At 37.1% G+C, this 26,096-nt stretch overlaps 1 protein-coding gene across 14 annotated transcripts in view; it reads left to right on the top strand.

Moving 5' to 3' along the window:
• UNC80 (unc-80 subunit of NALCN channel complex) overlaps positions 1 to 26,013 on the top strand; it is a 243,325-nt gene extending 217,312 nt beyond the window's left edge. For 10 of the 14 annotated variants that reach the window (XM_089329902.1, XM_002712438.6, XM_051849166.3 and 7 more), the window contains 9 exons: positions 400 to 584; positions 1,183 to 1,348; positions 2,752 to 2,931; positions 7,205 to 7,343; positions 9,836 to 9,892; positions 17,321 to 17,402; positions 18,402 to 18,513; positions 19,100 to 19,299; positions 22,077 to 26,013. In XM_089329902.1, coding sequence (XP_089186028.1) covers positions 400 to 584; positions 1,183 to 1,348; positions 2,752 to 2,931; positions 7,205 to 7,343; positions 9,836 to 9,892; positions 17,321 to 17,402; positions 18,402 to 18,513; positions 19,100 to 19,299; positions 22,077 to 22,343 — 1,388 coding nt within the window. In that variant the 3' untranslated portion in view covers positions 22,344 to 26,013. Of the gene's footprint in view, positions 1 to 399; positions 585 to 1,182; positions 1,349 to 2,751; positions 2,932 to 7,204; positions 7,344 to 9,835; positions 9,893 to 17,320; positions 17,403 to 18,401; positions 18,514 to 19,099; positions 19,320 to 22,076 lie in introns of all 14 variants that reach the window. The other 4 variants (XM_002712440.6, XM_089329904.1, XM_089329900.1 and 1 more) reach the window with 3 other exon arrangements.
• Positions 26,014 to 26,096: the final 83 nt, after the last annotated feature.

The following is a 26,096-nucleotide window of genomic DNA, read 5'->3' as shown; positions in this document are numbered from 1 at the left end:
CATGGATATGTTTTAGTTGAGAATATCTGATATGCTGGTGTTTCCATAAATACAATATGACAAAGCTTTTGGAAAATAAAACTCCAGCCACACATCACATTTATAAAACATTTCCCTTTCAATTCTGTGAACCACTTTGCTCTATATTTTCGGAAACAGAGGTTTAGTATATTTAAGATATTTGTGTTCTCCTAATCAGGATCAAAATACATTTACCATCCATATTTTTGTCTTGATGTCAGGAACACTGTAGCTCAGGAGTGCACATTAAGTTTTTGGAAACATGAGGAGAGTTCAGAAATTTAGAAAATTTCCTGATGCATAAAGGGCTGTGGGTGTGGGCAGTTTCCTCCAAAAGACTGGTCTGCAAGCTCACTTTTCTCGTTTCCCCGTGTGAAGCACTGAAGGTGATTCTCGTCTGCTTCGAGAGGCAGCTGGGAAGCCAGTGGTACTGGCTGAGCCTCCAGGTGAAGGAGATGGCTCTGCGGAAAGTGGGAGGCCTAGCCCTCTGGGACTTCCTGGACTTTATCGTGCGGACCCGAATACCCATCTTCGTACTCTTGCGCCCTTTCATCCAGTGTAAGGTGTGGTGTGTGCTCCTCCCGGAAATGACAAACCCCATGAAGATGCTGCTCTCTGTTAAGACAGGATATGGAGGGATTGCTCATGGGATGCATTGTAGCCAATTAGTAGGGTCTGTTAATACCATGCTTGATAAGAAAGCAGCCAACAATATATCCAAAGGGTAAACTCTCTCATTTAAAGTAGCTTCACAGCAAGAGCTTTATTAGAATCTGTAAGACTTTGCCCTCTCTCCCCATCCGCCACTCTCTTCCCTCCCCCAAGACCATAGGCTCAATGAAACAGTCTGGAGAATATACTCATGTTTTCAGTGCATTCGTGAGTTCTGATCTTAAATAAACATATGAAGAAGATGGGATTCTTCAAGCATGTCTTCTCTCCAAGACCCTCAGAACTCATCAACTCTCTTCGTCTTTTAATTTCTTGTGGGCAGCAACTGAAAACAACATATTGATAAGGCACTTGCTGTATTAACTACTGTTCTGCACACTTTCCATGCGTTATTTTATTTACTCCTCAAAATGATGAAGTAGGGACAGTAATTAGACCATTTTACAGAGGGGAAAATCGAGGCCCTGAGAATCTATGCCTTCCTTTCAGCTTCTGGCCCAGCCAGCAGAGAATCATGAAGAGCTTTCTGCCCGGCAACATATTGCTGACCAGCTGGAGCGGCGCTTCATCCCACGGCCTCTGTGTAAGAGCTCGCTCATTGCTGAATTCAATAGTGAACTCAAAATTCTAAAGGAGGCGGTTCACAGCGGCTCAGGTGAGTATGCCTGGGGTATTTTGAGTTTGTTTGACTAACAGAACTCACACCCAAGAAGAATCCCTCTGCCCAGGTCAGGGCTCATTTTGGAATCATGTCCTTGTTCATCATTTTGGCACACTTGTAAATCTGAACAAGCAACTGTTGTCAACAACAAAACAGAAATGAAAGGAGTATGATAGGAATTCGATTTCATACCTTTTCTAAATATTTTTTCAGTCTTTGTTTTGGTAGTTAAACTCTTTCTTGAATATTTAATTGGGGAAGGGGTAATCTGTTTCAATTCTTACCTTCATTTCCATTTTGAAAAAGAGAAAAGGGACTCTCATTTCTTGAGCCTCTAGTGTATGATCGGCTTCTTTCATTGATGTTATTTCCTTTAACACATAAAATATCTTACAGATGCATAACCCAAAGTCCACTAGAAGAATAAGGAAACTAAGACTCCACAGAAGTTAAATAACTTATACACATAGAAAGTGTCAAAAGTGAGGCAATTTTAGACTAGGTCTGTGTGATTATAAGCCCTTAACTTTCAACAAAATGGAAGGAGGGGGTTGAATTCAAGTCGGCAGCTGAGGAAGTACTTTCTTTACCTCATTTAGAAAGAACACTTTCTTTGGCAGTGCATTGTTTACTCTTCAGTTACCCTAACGGCAGATTACCAGGGAAAGAAATTAAGTCAGTATCTGCCATTAGAGGGCAGTCATTACCCATAAGAGAAACATAAGGGTTTTCTTTTCTTTCTTTCTTTCTCTCTCTCTCTCTCTCTTTCTTTTTTCTTTTCTTTTCTTTTCTTTTCTTTTCTTTTCTTTTCTTTTCTTTTCTTTTCTTTTCTTTTCTTTCTGTTGTTAGCCAACAGGTACCGTCTAGACAAAATCTACACATTGTTATTCAAGTATTCTGACACAGAACTGAGGGGTGTTTTATAGGTTGAAATTTCCAGAGAAGTATAATAAGAACACACTTTTGATGTATTCTGATTCTTATTGTGAAGTTCATATCAGACAACTCATTTGATACTGCAATATGCCTATTTTAGGTGAAATATATTTGTCAGTATAAATTAGCAAGTTGGAAGCTACAAGGCAGGACAAAATTAATTTGCTTCCTACCAGCCTTGGAAACTGAAATTAAAAAGCAGTAAGTCAAAACATCTTACATTGTCAAAGATGTTATGCTCTTACAAGGAAACTATTCAATTATAATATATTGAGGTCACTATTGATTTAAAAAAATCTTCATTTCCATTTGCTACTAAGTCCTAAAGATCAGTGTCTGGGCTACACTATTTAACTGGCCTTTCCTAAAAAATACAAGTGGTCATGGGAGACTTGGAAGCAGATATTTATTTCCTTTATGATCTTCACCATGCATTTCCTTTTGTTTCTCAACTTCTCTAGCATACCAAGGGAAGACTTCCATTAGTACCGTGGGCACCTCCACTTCTGCTTACCGCCTGAGCCTGGCCACCATGTCCCGCTCTAACACGGGCACGGGCACTGTCTGGGAGCAGGACAGTGAACCATCCCAGCAGGCTTCACAAGACACCCTGAGTCGGACTGACGAGGAGGACGAGGAAAGTAGGTCACCCCAAGGAATCCAGTGGGAGTCACAGGAACAGCACTTGGGAAAGAAGACTTGGGAAAGATTTCTGCCCTTCCAACATTTTTAGTTCTGATCTCTTAGTCATTTTACAAAAGGCGTGCAAATTGGAATTGTCACTGATCCCATGATTTCTAATGCCTGCTATGCTTTAGATTCTTTGGTATTTGGGGCCATTTGGAAAGAATTCATGAAAAAGGTAAATCTTTAGTAGTGATACCTAAATTTCCCATGTATTTAACCGTTACTAATGCCTGTTTAAATGGTAAGTAAGTAGGGAAATGCTTATTCCCCTTTCTCCTGGACATCCTTTTTAGTGAGTTGATGAGCACTTACGTGACCTGGCTGGGCAAGGAAAAGCAGACAATGCATGTGCTTAGGACTCCATGAGTCCATTCACCTGCACTAGCCAGTAGCTGGTCTCGAGTGGATGCAACCTAAATTGGAGTTAAGAGAACTCCCAGTGATTGATGAGCCCAGGAGCTTCTAACTCATGTGCCAAAGACTTAGTGTTATTGAAATAAAGAGAAATATAGTCAAGAAACATTTTATATGTATCCTTAACAAGAATAGGTGTTAAAAAGTTGAGCAAAAGTTTCCATTGTATGCCATTACCATTTAAGAAGTTTCCAAATTGTATTTTTCCCACTGTGTTTTTTAATTTTTATTTATTTATTTGAGAGGTAGAGAGACAAACAGAGACAGAAAGAGGTCGCCCATCTACTGGTTTACTCCCTAAATACCCACAACAACCAAGGCTGAGCCAGGCAGAAATTAGGAGATAGGAACTTATCAAAGCATTCTTGCCGTGTGGGTGACATGGACTCAGCTATGAGTCATCATTAGCAGGAAGTTAGCTGGAACTTGAACTCAGGTACTCTAACATGGGTTGCAAGCATCCCAACAATTTGTTTAAATAACTACATCAAACATGTGCTCCTCTACTTGTGTTTTCAGTCTCTCTGATATGACATTTATAGCAAATTTGTGCTGTCAGTAATTTAAAAGGGGACAAATTCTGTATCCCAACTAAGTACCTCTCTATACCAAGCAGTTACAAAAACATTCCACTCTGAACTAAATTAAAAGAGGAAATCAGACTGTAAGGTTAGAATTTTAATTAAGATGAGTGAAAGTATTTTAATTTGACACTACAATTTGGTGTGTCAGAAGAAAAGAAATAAAAGCTTTGTCAAACCAGTTTTCAGGGGAGCAAGCATTTAGTTTAGTGGTTAAGACACCCATGTCCCACGGTGGTGTATCTGGGATTGATACCTGACTCTAGCTCCCTACTCCAGGTTCCTGCCAATACAAATGCAGGAAGTGGTGGTGGCTCAAGTACTTGGGTGTGAGAGACCTTTATTGATTTCTAGGTTCCTGACTTCAGCCTCCCAGCCTCAGGCAATGAGGACATTTGGGGAGTAAACTAGCAGATGAAAGATCTCTGTTTCTCTGCCTTTCAGCCAAATTTAAAGTTGCAATTAGACAAATCATGAAGTATCTTGACCAAGAAAACAATAAGAGAAACAGTAATCAGCAGTTTAAAAATCCATGAAGTTGTGGTAACAGTTCAGAACTTAAAAGTAAAATAAAAAAAGTAAAATCCATTTTTATGTAATGCTTGAAATAGTTTCTTCCAGCAATTTTGTTTTCTAGCGATAGGAAATGACACAATCTATCTTTTATGGGGCTGAAGCTATTTTACAGGTAACCTTATGAATAACTAGATGGTTGTAGATAGTTTAAGGGGCTTTGGAAGAGGAGTAGGGAAGACCTACACAGAAATATCAATGGTAAGAGCCAATATACTAATGAGGTGTGTTGTGGGGGAGCAAGGGGTTTGGAATGAGGCAGCATGCAATTTTTGGATATTATGTCTGTTCTGAGACATCACAAGGCTACTAATAAATGGTGGAGTATGGTTGTGTTATATTAATTTATATAAGGAGGGGTATGAAAGCCCGATTGTTGACTGCTTTGTATTAAACTATTTTCCCATTCAATCATAAAACCTGTATTAAGACTTATCCAGGTATAAGATGACTAACGAAGTATGAGAAAGATTTGCTCTCTTCTCTGTAAGGTATTAGATACAGTCTTGTAGAGGAGATAATAGACATTTACAACAAAGAACACTTTAAAAAGGTTTAACGGGAGTCATCACAAGATTAATCACCTAACAAATATTGGACATATGCATGTTAAGTGACAGATATGCTCAAAGGGCATAAAACAAATGAGAACTAAGAAAGGCACTCAGAGAAATAGCTGAATCTGTCCTACCTTGGTTTTCTCATATTTAAGGCAGCTTTGCTACTATCTGTGAACATACCTAAAAAGGACTATCATACTATAATAAGTATCAATTTCAGATCAGCCATTATCTAACAAATTAAAATTTCTAGGAACACTTTTCATATTCACCTTTTTATTTGAAATAGGTTTGCTCAGAAATATGATCACTTAGCGGTAGGCATTGTAGTACAGCAAGTTAAGCCACCACTGAGACACAAGCATCCCATATGGGTATTGATTTGAGTCCTGGCTGCTCCACTTTCAATCCAGCTCCTTGTTAATGTGCCTAGGAAAGCAGTGGAAGATGGCCCAAATACTTGGGCTTCTGTACCTACATGGGAGACGTGGAAGAAGCTCCTGGCCTAGGTCTGGCTCTTGCAGCAATTTGGGGAATGAACCAGCACAAGGAAAATCTCTTTCTCTCCATGTCTCTCCCTCTCTCTCTGCCTTTCAAATAAATAAATCTTTTTTAAAAAACAAATATGATCACTTGGGTATTTTAAATAAATAGCATCAGGGGCCAGTGTAGCGGCACAACAGGTTAAGCTGCAGCTTGCAATGCTGTCATCCCATATTGAGTCCTGCCAGCTCTACTTCTGATCTAGCTTCCTGCTAATGTGCCTGGGAAGGCAGTGGAAGACAGCTGAAGTACTTGGGCCCCGTCACCCATGTGGGAGACCAGGATATAATTCCTGGCTCCTGGCTTCAGACTGGCCCAGATCTGGCTGTTGTAGTCATTTGGGGAATGAACCAGTGGATGGAAGATCAATCTCTCTATTGCTCCTTCTCTCTTTCACTGTTTGTGTGTGTATGTGTTTGTGTGTCTCTCTTTCTCCTATTCTGCTTTTCTAAAAAATAAAATAAATAGTATCAGTGCTGGCACTGTGGCATAGAAGGTTAAGCCACTGCCTGCAGTACCAGCATTCCATATGGGTGCCGGTTTAAGTCCCAGCTACTCTTTCTAATCCAGCTCCCTGCTAATGCACCTGGGAATGCAGCAGAAGATGGTCTAAGTGCTTGGGCCCCTGCCATCCACATGAGAAATCTAGATGAAGCCCCTGCCTTTGGCTGATCCAGCCCTGGCCATGGCAGCCATTTGAGGGAGTGAACCAGTGGATGGAAGATTCTCTCTCTCTCTCTCTCTCTCTCTATCCTTCTCTCTGTAAATAGATAAATCTTTATTTATAAATAAATAAATCTTTAAAAATAAATAAGTAAATAGTATCAGATGATATGACATGGCACTTTGACAAATGCCAGTATGCTTATTGAAGTATGTTAATGTTCACCAACAAATAAAACAACTTAGCTCACAAATACTTGTGAGGCCTTGTCACAAATAGTGTGCTCAAGTTAATTTTATATGGATTCGAATCCATTATTTTCTGCTTCTTACTATCTGGAGAAAATAAAATTACATTCTTAAATTTTAAAATTTATGCTAAAATATGCATTCATTTCTGAGCTTTAGTTTTTTAACTGTTTGTCTAAAGTATCTGAAATAAATTTCCCCTCAGCACCTAGAAATCAGTAAATGTACCACATGCAGTTTTTGAATGTCAAGGAAATGTAATTGTCTCATTCAATAACAAAGTCCCTATTGAACTACTCCTGGAATGTTTTAAAATTTGTATTCCAGCTTTCCTGAAATCCGCAATTTGCAGATGCTTGTTGACCTTCACAGTATATTTATAAAAAAGGCAAGAAGTTTATATTTATTTAATGAAGGCTGCTCTAGTGTGTGGTTGTGGGAGATGCATAGATGCGAAAAATTATTGGTCTCGGATAAAAAACTAAGACTTTGAAGGTCTTACAAAGGAACCAATGATAATATAGCTTTGAAGATAGTCTGAAGATTGAATTCAAGCCAAGGATAGAACACAAGTACAGATCTGGTCGGGGTTTTCTGATCAGTGTCATAGTTTTCCTGACACTCTATTGCTTTGCTCCTTTCAGATGACTCCGTAAGCATGCCCAGTGTGGTAAGTGAACAAGAAGCTTACCTCCTGAGCGCCATCGGAAGGAGGCGGTTCTCCAGCCACGTCTCCAGCATGTCTGCACCTCAGCCAGAGGTGGGCATGTTACCCAGCCAGAGGTAAGGAGCCATGACTATATTACACTCTGTATTTGGGGGCAAACATAGAAATTCTTAAAATACACTCCTGTTATTCCACAAAGACTGAAAGTAATACAAGTAATGGTGATGTTTTTTAAGTAGAACATCCACCAGAGGACTTATCAACTAGGTTCTGGCAAGCAATAATTTGCAGTTTTCTAAATCAGGTTCGTAGAAGGGAACCTAATTTCTGATTCAACGATTGCCTCTCCTTAAACATTTTCCATAGATAGATAAGTGGTCTTCTCTTTGGTTGTCAAATGGCATTCTTGTATTTCAGTTTTGTTATTACTGAGCTAATAATGAAGAGTACTTAGCAAGTATATAGGACCAGTTTGATGCCTTCGTTAAAGTTTAGGCTTCTGACATGCCATCAGTATGCAGTTGCAGGTGGTGATGCTTAACCAAGAAGAGAAAGAACTGTGCCACTATGCATGACATTGAGAAGGTCATTTAACAATAGCCCACAATTGGCTATTGTGAGTTTTGGAGGCTGGCTAAAGTGAATTTTTAAGATCACCTCCATCTACAGTTCTATGATTTCATGACTAAACTATTTTTAACATTTTCTTTATGTGTTCACTGCCTTCTATGAATTTAAGTTAAAAAAAACCCTTATACGCTATATTTACAATTAAAATATAACATAGAAAATGATCTGACGTAAGTCTAAATATTATTTAAGAACCAATGATATTTTCACCTCAGGAACTGGATTTTTTCAAACACTCGACTTTATGTGATTTTAGTTACTTTGCTGCTTATTTTTAACACCATAGATTCATAGTAGTATAATGCATATATAGAAAATGATAAAAGCCAAGGCACATTGTAATGTTCAGATAAAACAAATTTATATGCATGAATAATTATCCTATACCCCCAAAAAAGCTTTAGCAAACAGTTCAGGAACTACATAGATGAAATGAAATTTGTGAAATCAAACCTGAATTTGGAGAATATTAAAGTTTAGGAGAGCATGATAGGAGATGATTCTTAAGTAAATTTGATACTTTTTAAAAATACAATATTTTATGTTAAGTACTATTTCATTATTACAAATATTAATAATTTATAAAAATACCTGCCATTCTAACAGATTATTGTACCTATCATTTGGTAATTTCCCTTTGAAAAAAATTAAATGTGTAAACAAACTCAGAGCCAAAAAAATAACATGTCCAAAGAAGATGTAGTCATAAAAGCAGTTCACATTGTGGCTATCAATTTATTTTCAGTTACTAGCAATGTGCAAGAGTCTGACAAGAATAAAGTTACCAATTTATTTAAATGTTTTTAAAATTATAGAATAGGAGGGATTTTAAATGAGGGTTTTTTTTTTGTTGTTTTGTTACTTACCTAAAATAAATGGGCTATCAATTTTCTTTCTAAATATCCATTAAGGACTTAATTCATTTTCAAGGAGAAAATCTGTCCTGTTATTAACTTGCTAGAAATGCAGAAAAAATATAGTTTAACCCTCTGGGCTTCAGCCATTGTTTTTGGAAGACTTGTGAAGCTAATACTACCTCTATATATTAGAGACAGTGAACTCCTTCCTGGGGACAGAGGCCCTTCTTACAGTGTGCATTTAGGTAATCTCAATTCTTTGGGGACAGGCATTCCAGTTTTCAAAATGGTTTATTTCCATTTAATTTAACAGCTCTGTATTGAGTGCCTTGTGTGCACTTAGCTCAAGGCTAGGCACCAAAGGAAAGACAGTAAAGTAGGACAGTTTCTGTTTACAAATCTCAGATTAGCTACCTCTAAATAAATCAAGAAATGATGTAATTATTCTCTTACCAGACTGACAGGTTTCTTGTTTTGGTATCTATAAGTCTGTCACTAGAGGATGGAAAGTAAGGAGGTAAATGTGAGTTCCATATGAATTCCCCATGATATCTTCCCTCCACTCATTTACTTGCATTTTTATTGCAAACTCAGCGGGAAAAGTTTGGTTCTTTCTTTTTTTTCTTAATGGCATCAGTTCCAAGAGTTTGACTGTGGTGGTTCATGGTAAGTGGTTTCTGTGTGATAATGTAAGAATGCATAAGAAGCAGGATCTTGATCACTGAAACACCATGTACATAAGATAAGTTAAAAATAATAACCACCTACTTATATGATTACCAAAGGAATGACAGCTTCATCCTGTACAGATTCATTCTGCAATGTGATTCAGAGCTCACGTGTGTCCAGTTAGAGCTCATTTTAACTTTCGACCAGTAAATAGATCACTCCTCTGAGAGTTGTTCATTCAAAGTCCTTCCTCCCCCATTGCCTTGAGTCCTATGTCGCGACAAACCCAGCACAAGGTGAAATGGTTGACTGTCTCCTTTTCCTTCCTTGTTCTGTTAAATTTATTTATTTTTGGTTCTTGGAAGCAGAATATCGCATGCCTTTTTTTCTTTTTTTCTTTCCTTTTATCATTTTCTTTCCCTAAATGCTTCATCTCCCTACCCCTCCTGCAGTGAACCTAATGTCCTCGATGACTCCCAGGGCCTGGCCGCCGAGGGCAGCCTCTCTAGGTACAGTGTCAATGCTACCTGTCTATTGGTGTCTGTGCTGGGAAACTAGCTGTTTCCTGTCTCCTCTGTCTCTCTGTCTCCTCTTGCCCCGTCTTGATATCTATTTCCATACCTTACCCTTTGTTGTTCATAAACACACGAGCCTGGAAGTCAAAGGTGTAGTAAACCCTCCATTTTCAGCTTCAGAGATCAATCATAAATGGTCTAAAAAGTTTACTAGAGAGAGACAGACAGAAAGAAAGAAAACAACAACAATAAAAAAAGCAAAATTCTGTGTAATATTCTATGAGTTTTATCCCAAAAAGGTCTAAAATGTTTGATGTGCCAAATGTTAAATGTATCCCATCTAATCATTCCTTCCCTCACTGATATTGCATTAAAAATGCCTTTTAATACAAGTGCTTATTATCAGGAAGCCCCTTATTAAATCAAGATAGGACTTTTAGCTAATAAGAGCACCATGGATGGTAAGAACACAAAGAATGGTAGGAGGATGTTATAAGAACAGCAGTATCACTGTAATTTATGGAATTCCTTTTCCTTGATGCATGCTATTTGGTAGGCTATTATAGTTATGTATTCAAACAATGCTTATATAAAGAATATCTGTTCTTTGGAGTACCTTGTTGACTCCAAAATTTGCCATTGAAATATCAGATATAAACATTTCTTGGTAAGTAAGAGAAGTCTTATGAAGTAAACAACAGAATGCTTTGGCTATTGGTTTAAACCTTAAGAAAAGGGGACTGCACCTTTAACACTCAGATAAACCATGTCAAACATTCCTAATCTTGTGCTGTTGATTCACTCCTCTCAACTAATCCTCATTAGGAGTAATGCTTCTTGTTGATCCTTAGAGTGTCTTTGTTCCATCTCAAGAGAAAACATTCCCTTTCAGGTTTGCATCGTTATAGTTAGTACAATACACCTGTGTTTATTGCTTTATCACAAAGATGAGGAAATGTTGAGAGGCCGTTCCTGTGAAAGGTTGTCTTTTATTTTCTTTGCATCTTGTTCAGATTTCACATTTTCTTTTGCAATTGAAAATGAGAAATTTAGTCTACCATCAGGTTATCTTTTTATTTTTTTACTGGACCCATAAATCATGACATTCATTTGTGTTTGCGAGCCCTTGCCTTGACAGAACAGTCTCTTACTGGTGGTAAATGTGGAAGTGCTGCAGAGTGCAGGCTTAATTCCATTAGCAGGAGCTCAGGGACCTGGGAAGAAGAGGTTGAGAAACAAAATGATCTTCAACAGTCCCCCTCCCCGCCCCCGACTATTCACTGAAAGATCTGAACCCAGTCCAGCCAGGTGGCCATTGCTCTCAAAGAATGCATTTGTTTAATGCTTGTTTAAAATTACACATGGGATTGGAGGAACTTAATGACAAGATCATTTCAGTGGCCTGCTGAGAGTATAAAGTATTAAATCCAATTTCCATCTGGCTGGCTTTGTGCTGGAACTTTTCTTACTATGCCAAATTCTACTCTTGCTGAGTAGGTGCTAGTAGTTCAGGGTTGGTGAGGGAAGGTACAAGTTTAATTTTGTTGGTCTGAATTCTCTGGAAGGTCAGGGTTCAAATGACTGGAGTTATTTATACCAATTCAGTCTGCTCTGCGTCCAGTGTCAGTGGGAATAAACCCAAAGTTCTTATTAAATGTGACTGGTTCAGAGCCAAAGCCATAGATTTTAATATAACTGAATTGGTCTAGCATGTCTTTGATGACTATATTAGACCAACTGTTGTTGATCTATTGTTCCTGTTACCATTGTGTTTTAGTTCTGATTGTCAGTCACCCAGCCCCAGATGTGGTCCTTAAGAAATAGGACGATGAGGCAGTCACTTTGGATTCTGAAATAATTGAATTAATTCAGAGGCATTCCAACAAGCAGTAGCACATCCACCTTTGCCATATGCTACAAATATTATCTCTTGAACTCCATCATGTCACCAAGTTCTCTTTGGAGGAGAGGAACTTTTGGCATTTACTAAGAGGTGGGTTTACAAAATAGAGTAGTACCTTTTATATTTGGTTTCCAGGCTTTCTTACTTTTGGCATGAAACTTCTGTATGCTGCAGATTCTTAAAATTCCAAAGCAGTAGGGCATTAACTGTGAATTACATTTAACACACACCGCAGCACTCAGGACCTAAGACACTCCAGTAGTCATATGGAAAATCTGGCGCAAGAAAGATTAGAGATGATCAGGAAACATACCTAAAGGAAAATAATGCTCTTGCTCTCCCTGCCCCCATAGCATCTTGCTAAACTTTCATGGAAATTTGCTTTTGAAAGAGCACCTGTTTTAGACAAAAGGGGCAGGTTGGATTGAGAGGGCTAGATGAGGAAGAGACCAAGATAATCTGATGAATCAGCAAAAAACAACAAAAATTTTTGCACACCTATTGAAAACTTTATCTGGGATTAAAAAAAAAAAAAAGAAAAACAGTGTTAATAGATTTCCATTAAAGAGTCATCCCAGGAACTACCCTGGCAGAAACACTGTTCTCTGAATGCTGTTCTCTGGAGAGCTTTGCAGTTAGGGGTGTAGAAGCCTGTTACCTCACCCTTAAATACACACACATCACCAACATGTTTTCCCTCCAGAAAAACAGAGACATATAGAAGCTATTCAAGCGCTTCAAAGTGGCTGTTTATACTTGAGAATTAGGTCTTGTTTGGACATGTTAGAATATTCTGAAAGGCAGGAAATGGCAGTCAAGTCTAATTTTAAACAAGAGATTAAGATGCTATTTGATTCTGTATGGGTAAGTTTAATCACAGTGGAAAATAAGAATGTGACTCAAGTTTAAACAAGACTATAAAAGTCTAGGTGAGGTGAAATAAAAATAAGCTGTTTATTGGAACCCTTGTCATGTTCATCTACATTTTCAAAGCAAGAAAACTTGCCAAGTACTCTTACAAAGAAAAAAATTCAAACAACTTTTTTATATAGCCACAAATTAATGGCTAAGAAAATGCATGTGTGATACACAGATATGTACATTGCATTGCTAAATCAGTTCTTACAGGGTATCTAAGATCCAAATTACCCTTTTTCAATCTGTCTCTAGCCTCTAATCTCTAAATTCTGGGGTCCTTAAAATATATTTATTTGGATATTGTGGAGGCTGAGTAAATTTTAAACAATAAGCTTTTATTCAGAAAGGGAAAAGTAGAATTTAGTCTACTGTTCACTTCCCCCTTCTCTACAATGTCTTACAGGTTCCTTGGGGGCAGACTATATGGGTTCTTGTCTAAAGGCAATCACTCAGGATAAATGGCTGTGCTACTAGTAGTCTTATGTTCTGCATCTACCACATTAAAATTGAAACAAGAGCACAGATTGAAACAATGAAAATAGAGATTCATTTTTCCCTGTGCTGGTCTGTTTCTATTTAAATTTCTATATGAAATCTACTTCCATCTATAATTTTTTTCATAATTTGACTTGAGTGATATGAAGTTTTGTTGTATTACTGAATGGCCCCTTGGCTGCCTATCCTTTATTTTAGGAAACACTATGAAGTAGATATCCCATTAGGAGACAGATGTGTATTTACACACTACAGTCCAGACCATCATGCTGAAACAGGGAAATGTGGGTCAGAATTCTTTTCCTAACATTGTCTGAATTTCCCTAGCTTATAAATTATGTCGTTGTCTTTTTAAAAAATTAAAAAAGAGAAGGAAGGAAGGATACAGGGAGAGCATGTTCCCATCTGTGGGTTCACTCCCCAAATGCCCACAATGAACTGGGCTCAATCCAGGTCTCCCACAGGGTTGGTAGAACCCCAACCCTTTGAACCATCTCCTGCTGCTTCCCAGGGTCCACTTTAGGGAGCTGGAATTGGGGACCAGGGCTGTGTATAGAACCCAGGTGCTCCAGTGTGGGACACAGGCATGTTTACTGCTAGGCCAAATACCCGTCCCCTGTCTTTGCATTTTGAAAAAGATATTTTGAGTTTTACAGTTTGAGTCACACCAGTTCTGCTGACCTTCAACTGCATATACTTCTCTAAAATTCAGACCATTATATGGTTTGCTATAGTGATATTTTGCAGCAACTCAAACTTTAAGGGATGATTTCCTTCAAAATGTATTGTAATTTGTTAGTTTCAACTTGGGAAGCTTTATTTGCTTTTATCTTTATTATTTTGCCCTAATATTTAGCCAATACAGTAGAACTCTATCATTTCTCATTCCCCAAATCACAGATTTCAGGAAACCAACTTTCTTTTTTTTTTTTTTTTTTTTTTAATTTTTTGACAGGCAGAGTGCACAGTGAGAGAGACAGAGAGAAAGGTCTTCCTTTTTGCCGTTGGTTCACCCTCCAATGGCCGCCGCGGCCAGCGTGCTGTGGACAGCGCACTGCGCTGATCCGATGGCAGGAGCCAGGTACTTACCCTGGTCTCCCATGGGGTGCAGGGCCCAAGCACTTGGGCCATCCTCCACTGCACTCCCTGGCCACAGCAGAGAGCTGGCCTGGAAGAGGGGCAACCGGGACAGAATCTGGCGCCCCGACCGGGACTAGAACCTGGTGTGCCGGCGCCGCAAGGTGGAGGATTAGCCTAGTGAGCCGCGGCACCGGCCTACGGAAACCAACTTTCTAAGACTGAATTTTCAGTACTCGTCCTGTTACTCTGACGTATCTTGACATAGTCTCAACTTTTCAATTTTCATGACTCTGATACATGAAATAGAAATTCTAGTTATTCTAAAGCATCCAGTGGCTTACTGGAATATGATAATTTAACATCCAAGACCACCAAATAAAATGTAGTATTGCCATAAAAGGGAAAATAATTTTGATTACTGTAGTTGTGGTAGATGAGGACTGTGATGGGACATTTTCAAAAAGTGAAATAGAAAATGGGGAATAATATAGAGAAATACTTACTGCAAATACCTTTGTTTTCCCCTGGTTCATTTTGATATTACACATCTTGTAGTCACACAGCACAAATCCTGCAGTTGACTGAAATATTACAAGATGTGGGGAGAAGTGAAATAAAAATAATTTATATATTCAACTCCAATTTGATATATACCTTAGGAAAAGAAACGTGTTCTGTATAAACTATTTTCACTGCCAACATTTCTATTTTTAACATATTCTAACTGTATAGGCCAGGCTTTGCTGTTCCAAATATAAACATTTTAGCATCACATTTTTAGGGAAAATATAGTGGATCAGGTGGGATATATTTCCAGTGACATGTTCCATAATTTTATTTTGATGTATGTATTCATTTCAGGATTAGATGCTGTATCATTTACATAGAATAACTAATTATCAAAGCCACAAACCTGATACGTTTCTTAGATATAAGCCTCTCTATCCATAGAGAAAATTTTGATGCTTATGATCCTTCCTTAGAATAATCATTGTGAAATTACTTTATGTTTTGATATTTAACACTCCGTAAGTAATGTGTATTTCTTTTTTTTTTTTTTCTTGCACCATTTTCTCCTCACAATCTCAGACTACTGAATAAAAATGAGACAAGAGGACTGCCTCGATTTCATTTTCTCTGTCCAACTATTTTCAAACCATTTTATTACCTACTTCTATTTAGTATTCTGGAAGCAATAAACTCATTATAAACATCAAATGTAAAACAAGAAAGCATGCTATACACATCACTTTCATGTTCAAACCATTTTACATCAACTAACTTCTTTTCTCTACATTAATGGGAGGTAGTTGGTAAGTATTAACCTCCCTTTATGGCCAAGGGAACTGAGGTAACCTTTAGATGTCAATGAAGAATCCATTCCAATGAAAGCTTTGCTTGGTATTGGGAGAAACTTGTTTCTACTTTGGTGCATATGGTTGATTAAATATACCATCCAACTTAATAGACATGTATAAAAATGTATAATTAATAAGGAGATGTCATTTCAAACATGCCAGCAACACAGTCTGGATTGTTAATCAGAATTTACTGCATTGTTCTTTTGGGGTAATTTTCCATCTTCATAGAAAGACCATGTATGCTGCAAGATCATTTATGTTAAGGATAATATACACTAATCTTTGAATTTGATATTCAAGAGAACAAGAAAGTTGAAAAACACCTGTTTTTGGTACTCTGTATGAAATTCTGTACTGTGTACCCTAAATGGTGTTAAGTATAATCTTTGTTTCATACAAACTTTAACAAACCCTACTAGGGAACCATTGACTTTCTTCTAGTAGAAATGAATATGACTTTTTAAAAAATTGACAAATGTGACTGTGTCAGCTTTGTGATTATTAACCAGTTGTTAATATTGTTATTACAACATGGGAACCATCTGATTGCCTGTCATACCACCAATTTCCCTCCCTACAACTGCAGTTAGGTATTTAGGTAGCTCTTTTTTAAATATGGAAATGAATTGATAAACTATTTCTTTCTTTTTCCTGGACAGTTGCTGACTCTGGGGTTTCTCTGTAGATTATTTTACTCTAAAAGTATGTGTAGATGACTCTCCTTTTGCAAAGGCAAAGCAGAAATTATTTCCTCATTAACCAAATAATCACATTGGCATCATCCACAGAATTACAATGTTCTCTGGGGCACGGTATTATTTCTGTTTTTCACCCCTACTTCCATTATAAATTCCTATTATACATGCATGCAGAATGAAAAGAGACCATGGGCCTATGTCAATATTTTCAGTTTCACCCAACACTAAAATAGTAACCACAGCCAGTAGTCATTTTTACACAGAAAAGACACACATACACAGTAAATTTGGGGGGAGCAGGTTGCTGCTTTTATAAGTTATACAGTATATTTGGATGCAGCTACTCAATATTAAAGCTCCTGAGTTGCAATGATAGCCTAATTATTTTGCCAGCCTTTTGAATATAAAGCCATTACAAATTGAATTATCTACCTATGTGACTATTCATTTACTCAGTAGTCACAGAGACTTCAGGCTGCAAACATGTGTTGAATGTGCCCCTTCACCCAAATGGATTCTGTGTCTGATGTGTTTGATATTTGTCCATCTTATTTTCATTTAAATTGAAATTTTAAAAAAGGTGTTCCCATCCATGTAATAGAGTTGTTTGTGTCTGTTTGTCACTACCTTTCCCCTTCCCCTCGGGGAAAAAAAATTGAGATTAGACTATGACATCTTAAACATTTTGGTGTGAACATTTAATGGAACCAATGTTTTGCTGAATGACAGATATGGTAATAGTGATCAAAAACAGAATCTCAATTTTGGCAGCTTGGGGCTACAAGGCCTTGTCCTTCCTCCTGATCCTTTGAAAACCCCTATCCCAGGGACTCTTTCCCACCCATCCTTCAAAGATCATGGTATCTTTGAAGTGACTGTTTCATAGAAGTGATTTTGGCTAACACCCACCAGAGGATAGCCTTCTGTATTGTCTCCAGGGCATACTAACATTGTTGATGCTTGGCAGGGTGGCAAGTGTACAGAGTGAACCTGGCCAGCAGAACCTCCTTATTCAGCAGCCACTGGGGAGGAAGAGGGGACTGAGGCAGGTAAGCAGACTCTGAAAGAATTGGAGAGTCACCCTGTTAAATGAAAGCTGGATTCAGTTTTTAATGCCCACCTGTATTAAGACTATATTTAGTCTTCTCCTTACCTGAAATGAGCAACAGAGTAATTTTAAAATATGGTAAGTGCTTGGGCAAGAATTTTGAGCTTCTATTTTACATCTGAATCTTATTAGCAAAGTTGGTCACTTAGTAAATTAAGTGGGCCTAAAATTCTACTTGCTCCTTATCTGGAAACTTTCTTTCTCAGCCAGAGGAGTTGACAGAGGATGATTTTTTTTATGGCATTGGCTTATTATATTTGATTTAAGACTTGTTTGTTCATAGAGGCAAAGACAAAGAAACCCTGTTTTCTTCATTTCAAGATTAGTGATTTAATTTAGAAGTGAAATTGAGGTAAAGATCATATTTACAAATTTTCTTAGGTGAGGTTCTTTTACATACTTCCTAAATAAAAATCTAAATGACATTTTGCACTGTTGCTGCAATGGGAGCCTCCCAGTTGCTTTGAGTACCTAATGCTGTGGCAACATCTGAGGGTTTTTAAACTCCTCCTTTGAAAGTTAGCACATGTTCAACAACAACTTTTAGATAAGCAAAGCTTGATATGTAAGCAAGAGTTACTTGTCCTGTATCTTGGATTCAAACTCTTGGATTCAAACCCAAGAATTATTTATCTTGCATCTTTATCTTGATTAAAATCACTGAATTTTTCAAATTTATATTTTTAAGTTACGTTAGTTAATGTTCTTAAGATACAAGAAGGAGCAATAATGATTATGAGAAGAACTGCTTGAAGGAGATGCTAGAAAACAGTATTTATAGTTGGAAAATCACAAAGAAAATTTATCAACTATTAATAAAAGGAACAGCCATAAAAGCCCACGGAAACATATAAATAAAGGAACAAACTACAGACAGAACCGTACTCAGTTCTATTTGGCAGATAGTTCTTGCCAGTTTTATTTTGCCTATTCTCTTTAGCTAAGACGTCCTCTGCTATCACGTCAGAAGACTCAGACTGAACCCAAAAACCGCCATGGGGCTCGGCTGTCAACCACTCGTAGAAGCATTCAACCCAAAACAAAGCCATCAGGTGAGGCCTCCTGTGTCCTATCTGACTGCAGCACTGACAGGACGCCATGTAGCTCAGCCAGGAAGTCCTGCAGAACCTGTGTGGATGCAGATATGCACATCTTTGGAGAGGCACTAGGATAAGGGAAGAAATTTTCTTCCCCCCATATTTAGTGCCTTTATTCTACTCAACTTTCCCAATCCCTGTCTCTACTCCCCATGAGCCTATGGAAATGGAAGTTCCCAAAGTAAACCACTAATGCAATGAAATTTGACTATAGAGGTTATTTTCTTTACTTAAGCTGGGAATTGGGATTGTCTTATGATGAACTACAAGACATTTTAAGTCCTATTATTGTGAGGGATGATGAGGTTCACCTAATGTTCTATGCAAATTTTGTTTTGGGCTATTTATATAAAAATGATTTTTTAACCCAAGTTCTACTCTTTGTAAGATGAAATCAAGACATGTACAAAACAGTCATATATGATCTCATTATTCATAAACAGCAATGCCTTTATTAAGAAAACTCAAGAAACCCTTGTTGAAGCCAATTATTTCACACTGACAGTCTTCTTCTCCTTTTTACTACTTCTCTAAATTACAGCAGATCAGAAGCGATCTGTGACCTTCATTGAAACTCAGCCCGAATCAGCAGCTACCCCAACAGACACACTTTCTGCCACAGGTCAACTACAGGGTTGTAGCCCAGTCCCAGTGAGAAAACCAGAAGGCATGGATGAACCAGTCCTTACTTCTTCCCCTGCCATAGTTGTTGCAGATCTCCACGGCCTATCTTCCAAGCAGGTGGGACACTAAAGAAACAGGCAAGGCTTGCTCCCTGTACACTTATTTCTATGAATTGCTTGGATATGCAAACTGATTGTATATAATTAATATAGGTCTACAGTGCATTGTTATCCAAATATATACTGGTCTTACCATCATGAGAAAGAAAACCGATATGAAACATTTGCCTAGGAATATATCTGCTTAAGAAAAACCAAGAGAAGTCATGACATTCTTAGTTGTGAAAAACCTACCAAAAAACAATTTGCCTCAAAAATAACCATTTGGTTTGGCAGTCAAGGGATGGCTTGGGATGCCCACATCCCGTATTGGAGTACCTGGGTTTGAATCCAAGCTCCACTCCTGATTCCAGTTTCCCTGGAAGGCAGCAAATGATGGCTCAAGGATGGTTCTCTCTGCCACACACGTGAGAGATCCAGACTGAGTTTCTAGCTCCTGGATTCGGCCCTAGCATAGCCCTAGCAGTTGAGGGCATTTGGGGAGTGAATAAGTGGATGATAGATCTCTCTGTCAGTCTATCAGTCTCTCATCTCTTTCTGCCTATAAAATAAATAAATAAAAAATGTTTTAACTTAGCCACTGAAAACACAAGTATAATATATAGTTTGAAAGATGGTTCAATTGAAAAAAAATGAAGCTACCAATTTAGATAAAGCCTTTAGATAAGAGTCTTCTGTGCTCTTAAGATGACAGAGGCTTTTTCTTTTGATATTTTCCCCTCTTTGCTTTCATATTTTTTGGTCTTTTTTCCCTTCTTTTGGTTTTTATAAATAACTGCCTATAGGTGTTACCTTCTTCTTTTTAAACTTTTATTTAGTAAATATACATTTCCAAAGTACAGTTTATGGATTATATTGGGTTCCCCCCCGATAACTTCCATCCCACCTGCACCCCTCCCATCTCCTGCTCCCTCTCCCATTCCATTCACATCAAGATTTTCAATTCTCTTTATATACAGAAGATTGATTTAGTGTATATTAAGTAAAGATTTCATCAGTTTGTACCCACAAGAAAATAAAGTATAAAATACTGTTTCAGTACTAGTTATAGCATTAATTCACATTGGACAACACATTAAGGACAGAGATCCTACACGAGGAGTAAGTATACATGACTCCTGTTGTTGACTTAACAATTTGACATTCTTGTTTATGGCATCAGTAATCTCCCTAGGCTCTAGTCATGAGTTGCCAAGGCTATGGAAGCCTTTTGAGTTCGCCGACTTCGATCTTATTTAGACAAGGTCATAGTCAAAGTGGAGGTTCACTCCTCCCTTCAGAGAAAGGTACCTCCTTCTTTGATGGCCCGATCTTTCCACTGGGATCTCACTCATTTAGGTGTTTTTTTTTCTTTTTTCTTTTCTTTCTTTTTTTTTTTTTTTTGCCAGAGAGTCTTGGCTTTCCATGCCTAAAATACTCTCATGGGCTCTTCAGCCAGATCCGAATGCCTTAAGGGCTGATTCTGAGGCCAGAGTGCTGTTTAGGACATCTGCCATTCTATGAGACTGCTGTGTATCCTGCTTCCCATGTTGGATCATTCTCTCCCTTTTTTATTCTATCAGTTAGTATTAGCAGACACTAGTCTTGTTTGTGTGATCCCTTTGACTCTTAGACCTATCAGTATGATCAATTGTGACCTGAAATTGATCACTTGGACTAGTGAGGTGGCATTGGTACATGCAACCTTGATGGGATTGTATTGGAATCCACTGGCACATTTCTAAGTCCACCATTTGGGGCGAGTCCGATTGAGCATGTCCCAAATTGTACATCTCCTCCCTCTCTTATTCCCACTCTTATATTTAACAGAGATCACTTTTCAGTTAAATTTCAACACCTAAGAATAATTGTGTGTTAATTACAGAGTTCAACCAATAGTATTAACTAGAACAAAAAAAATATCAAAAGGGATAAAGTATTAAATTGTACATCAACAGTCAGGACAAGAGCTGATCAAGTCACTGTTTCTCATAGTGTCCCTTTCACTTCAACAGGTTTCCTTTTTTGTGCTTGGTTAGTTGTCACTGATCAGGGAGAACATATGATATTTGTCCCTTTGGGACTGGCTTAAATCAACACTAACCCACTGTTGGTGGGGATGCAAACTGGTAAAACCACTATGGAAGTCAGTCTGAAGATTCCTCAGAAACCTGAATATCACCCTACCATACAACCCAGCCATCCCACTCCTTGGAATTTACCCAAAGGAAATTAAATTGGCAAACAAAATAGCTGTCTGCACCTTAACGTTTATTGCAGCTCAATTCACAATAGCTAAGACCTGGAATCAACCCAAATGCCCATCAACAGTAGACTGGATAAAGAAATTATGGGACATGTACTCTATAGAATACTATACAGCAGTAAAAAATAATGAAATCCAGTCATTTGCAACAAAATGGAGGAATCTGGAAAACATCATGCTGAGTGAATTAAGGTGTTATCTTCTTCTACTGTAGTATTTAAAAACCACTATGGGACAATATAATAATACACATCTGTATAGTATTCAATGATTACAAATCATTGCAATGCCATTTTTATCCTATTGATTCTCACAGTCTACCAAGTAAATAGAACAAAAAGTTATGTTCATGCTACAGGTTAGCTTATGGAAAGTTGGAAGGCCTATATAACATCTTACTCATAACAATTGCTGGAACTGGGAAGAGCCTTCTGATACTTTGTCAATTTGTAGCTGGAAAACATTTTTTTTTTATTCTTCACTGGTATTCATCCTGCCTTTCCATGATGGCATTATCCTTTTGATCACAGAGTGAGACCCTCCCTGTGGAAGAAGGAGAAAAGAAGGAAGACCTAGAAGCCCAAAGTGCTGCAGCACACAGCCCCCTCTCCACTCAACTCTCAGACCCTGATGACTTCCCAGGCCTTGAGACATCCAGCCTCCTCCAACACGGAGACACTGTCCTTCACATCAGCGAGGAAAATGGCATGGAGAACCCCCTGCTATCCAGCCAGTTCACTTTTGTTCCTACTGAGCTGGGGGAGGCAGATGTAGTCCTAGATGAGTCACATGTTTGATTCTGTATCTTGTAAGCATGGTACATGTAGAGATGATATGGAAGGGATTACTGCTGATTACTGTTTGAATAAGATGAATTACAAAACAGCACTTTACATTCAATGGGTGGCACACATCTGAGAAGATTTTGCTGCCAATATGCATAATGTTTTATAAGCATCTTAAAAATCAGTGGCTAAAAGGATTTAGTTGTGTGAAGACCATAAAAACCCCAGGAAGGGATAAGGGGAAAGAGCCATTTCACTGCACATTATTTATGATGCAAGAAGAAGCCTTGAGCAGTTAAAAATATATACTAATACAGTGCTGCTTGCATAGAAATATTGCAAATAATACATTCCAATATGAGAATGCAACTTTTTGAGGTTACTCACATTATACATCATGCAAAAGTTTATTTTTATAGTTTCAAAAATATAAAATCAAGTGGCTGTACAACTATCTTACATAAAATACTAAGGAAATTATTAGTTTCTGGAGACTAAAAACAAATAAACCTGCAGCCATTTTTGTTTTGATTAACAATACAGCCATTTAGAAGAAGAAAAAAATACTATTTTTTGAGCTGTGGACATTAAAATATTTATTTTTCAACTGTCATTTTCATTGCATATTGTAAATCAAAATGTTAATTCTGTAAGAGCATTCCATTTCATAATTAATCATATTAGATACAGAATATTCTAGAAATTATCATTCTGAATTAAGAAGAATCTAACTAGCCTATACAACTATAAAAACTAAATGTAAATATAATAGCTTGACAGAGATGCTATTCCTACTTGTAGCCCTGACTACATCAATGCCAAGATCAGGATTTATTGGGAAATAAGATTATTTTCCCTTACAATATACTGTGCCTGCCCTTGAGGGCATATTTTCAAATATTAAAGTTAGTGTTGTTACAATTTGTTCAATAAAATAACTTTTTCTCAATAGTGACAATATTCTTATGAATCCAGAGGACACTTATGTTTATTAGGAAAAAAGCTCTAAAGCAAGGAATTTCTTCATAGACACTGCCAGCTTGTATATTTTACAATAGAACTTTAATGTAAGGTTCAGTTTCTTTAAGAAAAGTATAAAATTTAGAAGGCTTGTGAAGCCAATACCTACTGTGTTATTGATCTTAAAGTAGGGTTGGACATTCTATAGTTTAAAATGGAATTTCAAAATTTTAACAGCTTATATTAGAAAACTGTTACATAACTACAAAGCATATAAACAACTCATATACATACCTAAATTGGTATGGTGTGTGTTTGTGTGTGTGTGTGTGTGTGTGTTCTAGTCTTCAAGTTGAAGTTAAATATAGACTTTGATTACATTGAGATGAGTTTAAAACATTCTATATGCTTAAACTTCAACTATATTGGCTGTGAAATGTTTATGTATATAAAGGGAAGTCGTACTAAACCTACCCTAATCATAAAGGAAATTATTTTTCTGTTACAATTGCTTATAGGAATTATAGGAATTGTTCATATTGTGATTTATAATTTCAAGAGTAACTTGGGGTTATGGTCCCATTGACTAAAAGAATGAAAGATATCCATGTATTAAAGATAAAAGAACAAAACTAAAAATTTCTCTTTGATGCTATATAATATTTTCGCATCATTACACTTAATGCTGAATTAATTCCCAAGTGAAGAAGTATGTATGTAAGTGGTTTGATTCTAAACTGTTATATTTTGCCTGTTACAAATTATGCTGCTCAATTAGTGTTAGAGGCCTTATGTTTGGTAATTATGTCTAAGTCTTGTGAGTCTCTTTGTGCTTTGTTCCAGTTTCTTGATTCAGATTCTCTATGTATAATTGTATCAAATATTTAAAAAGTAAGTGGGTCAAAGAAGATTGTTACATCCTAAATACCTTTATATATATTATATATATATTTAAAAATATTGGGCTGCTTTCAACAGGATTGTGCTGTTCTGTCTGCCTTTTAGCCTGACTCCTTCACTCTAGTGTTTGGAAGTCTGTTAGAAACTTTTAAAATAAGCTAATGCTGTTTTTTGCAAAAAAGCCTCCACTCTGAAAAACAGGGCCTTACAGAAGGGGGAATGTTTTCATACTGGGACTACTGAGATTTTGCAGATGTGTGCATCTGTTCCATTTAAGGTGCCCTTAAATGTGTTGAATGTAATGTGTTGAATGTTTATGTGTAATGGCTAAAGTATATATATGTATGTGCATAAGACTGTCACAAGATGTATTCTCAGGAATACTGTTACCTGGAATTTGACAGAATAGCTAGTTAAAAAACAACAACAGTTGGGGAAGATTAGAAAAAAGTTCAAGATAATTGAAAATTTTTTATAATGTTCAAAATATTGAGTACATGACTAAATTTAATTAACACATTAACAAATATAATATTGGTAATAATAGATCATTTCTTAAGCTATGATTATTGACATTTATCTTATTCATGGGAAAAGTAAAACAGGCACCCACTTCCCATATATTAAAAATTGAGATCAAAAAGAGGTTGTGAAGTAGGCAGGCATGGGGGTCATGTCCAATTTCAGTTGCTTCTTCTGAAATTAACTTTTGAGAGAACTTGGAATAAATATATATCAACCATGATAGTGGGTGCCAATTTACACTACTCGGGATCAATTAAACCAGTTAAAATCCTGGATACAGAATTTTCTATAGCAAACATTTTACTTTCATTTTTCAGTATTTGCTGCTTTCTATAATTCTATTAGATATGTTATTAAATTTTTTTGCAAAACAAAATGAGTTATTCAGGGCATTGGGACAAGGCCCTGAGAAGTACTCTGGCAAAAGGCATTAATGGGTGTGGTAGTGCTAGGAGAAAAACCGTGGTATTGGTAGTCTGATTAGGGCCTGTTGCACAGGTTGGGAGCTTCTGGTTTGTTATTTCAATCCTCCAAGAGTACCTTAGATAGAATGACAGCCCTTCTCTTTAGGAACTGTCCCTTAGTCAGTGAAGAACTTTCTCCACTCCAATGACCAGCTCTGAACGTATCTGAGAATAGGGTATGTACAGGGACCTATAGAGAAGAAAGGGTCATAAATGAATAGAACTATAATTCAGAATATGAGTTAAATTTCCTTCCTCAAGTTATACAGGATACTTTATAATAGAGCACAGTCTCCAGAATTTGCTGCTATCACACTGAGTCATGTTGTTGCCCTGTGACCTCACACTTCCAATTCCATGGCCTTGTCTTGGCAGTGAGAAAATGTCCCCACTTCCTCATTTATTTTAGTGGGTCTCACTTGCAACATTTCAGAAACAAACTTTGATTTGACACTCAGGAGAACAAAAACAAGTTGAGGGCATAATGTGTTTGGAAAAGCATAAGACAAATTTACTTCTATCATTTTAAGATCATTTTGGATCATTTTGAATTACAGATCAATGTACCTCCATAATATTTTTTAATAGTCACTGTGACCACAGGATGAAAATCCTTTATTAGCCATTTACTAGCCATTTTATAGGTTAAAAACAAAAATTGACTACACAGCCAACTTCCCTCGGAAGACTATGAAGTGTTTTGAATACTGAATGACCAAAGAGCATGGAAAAATACATAGGATTAAATATTGAAATGTTTATGAAAGATATTTATGAAAGATGTTAAGATTTCTGTGTTTGAAAATGCAAATATAATAAAATGTCTAAAGAAATTTAAGAGGTCTGAGTTTCATTTATCATAGTAGGGAATAGGTTACCTGCTTCAGAAAGATACTCATTTTGGATGCCTGGAGTT

The sequence above is a fragment of the Oryctolagus cuniculus genome, chromosome 3 (assembly GCF_051225735.1).
Source record: "Oryctolagus cuniculus isolate XC-2025 breed Fujian yellow rabbit chromosome 3, ASM5122573v1, whole genome shotgun sequence".
NCBI lineage: Eukaryota > Metazoa > Chordata > Mammalia > Lagomorpha > Leporidae > Oryctolagus > Oryctolagus cuniculus.
The sequence above is the reverse complement of the archived record's forward strand: the minus strand, read 5'-3'. Positions and strand labels throughout refer to the sequence as shown.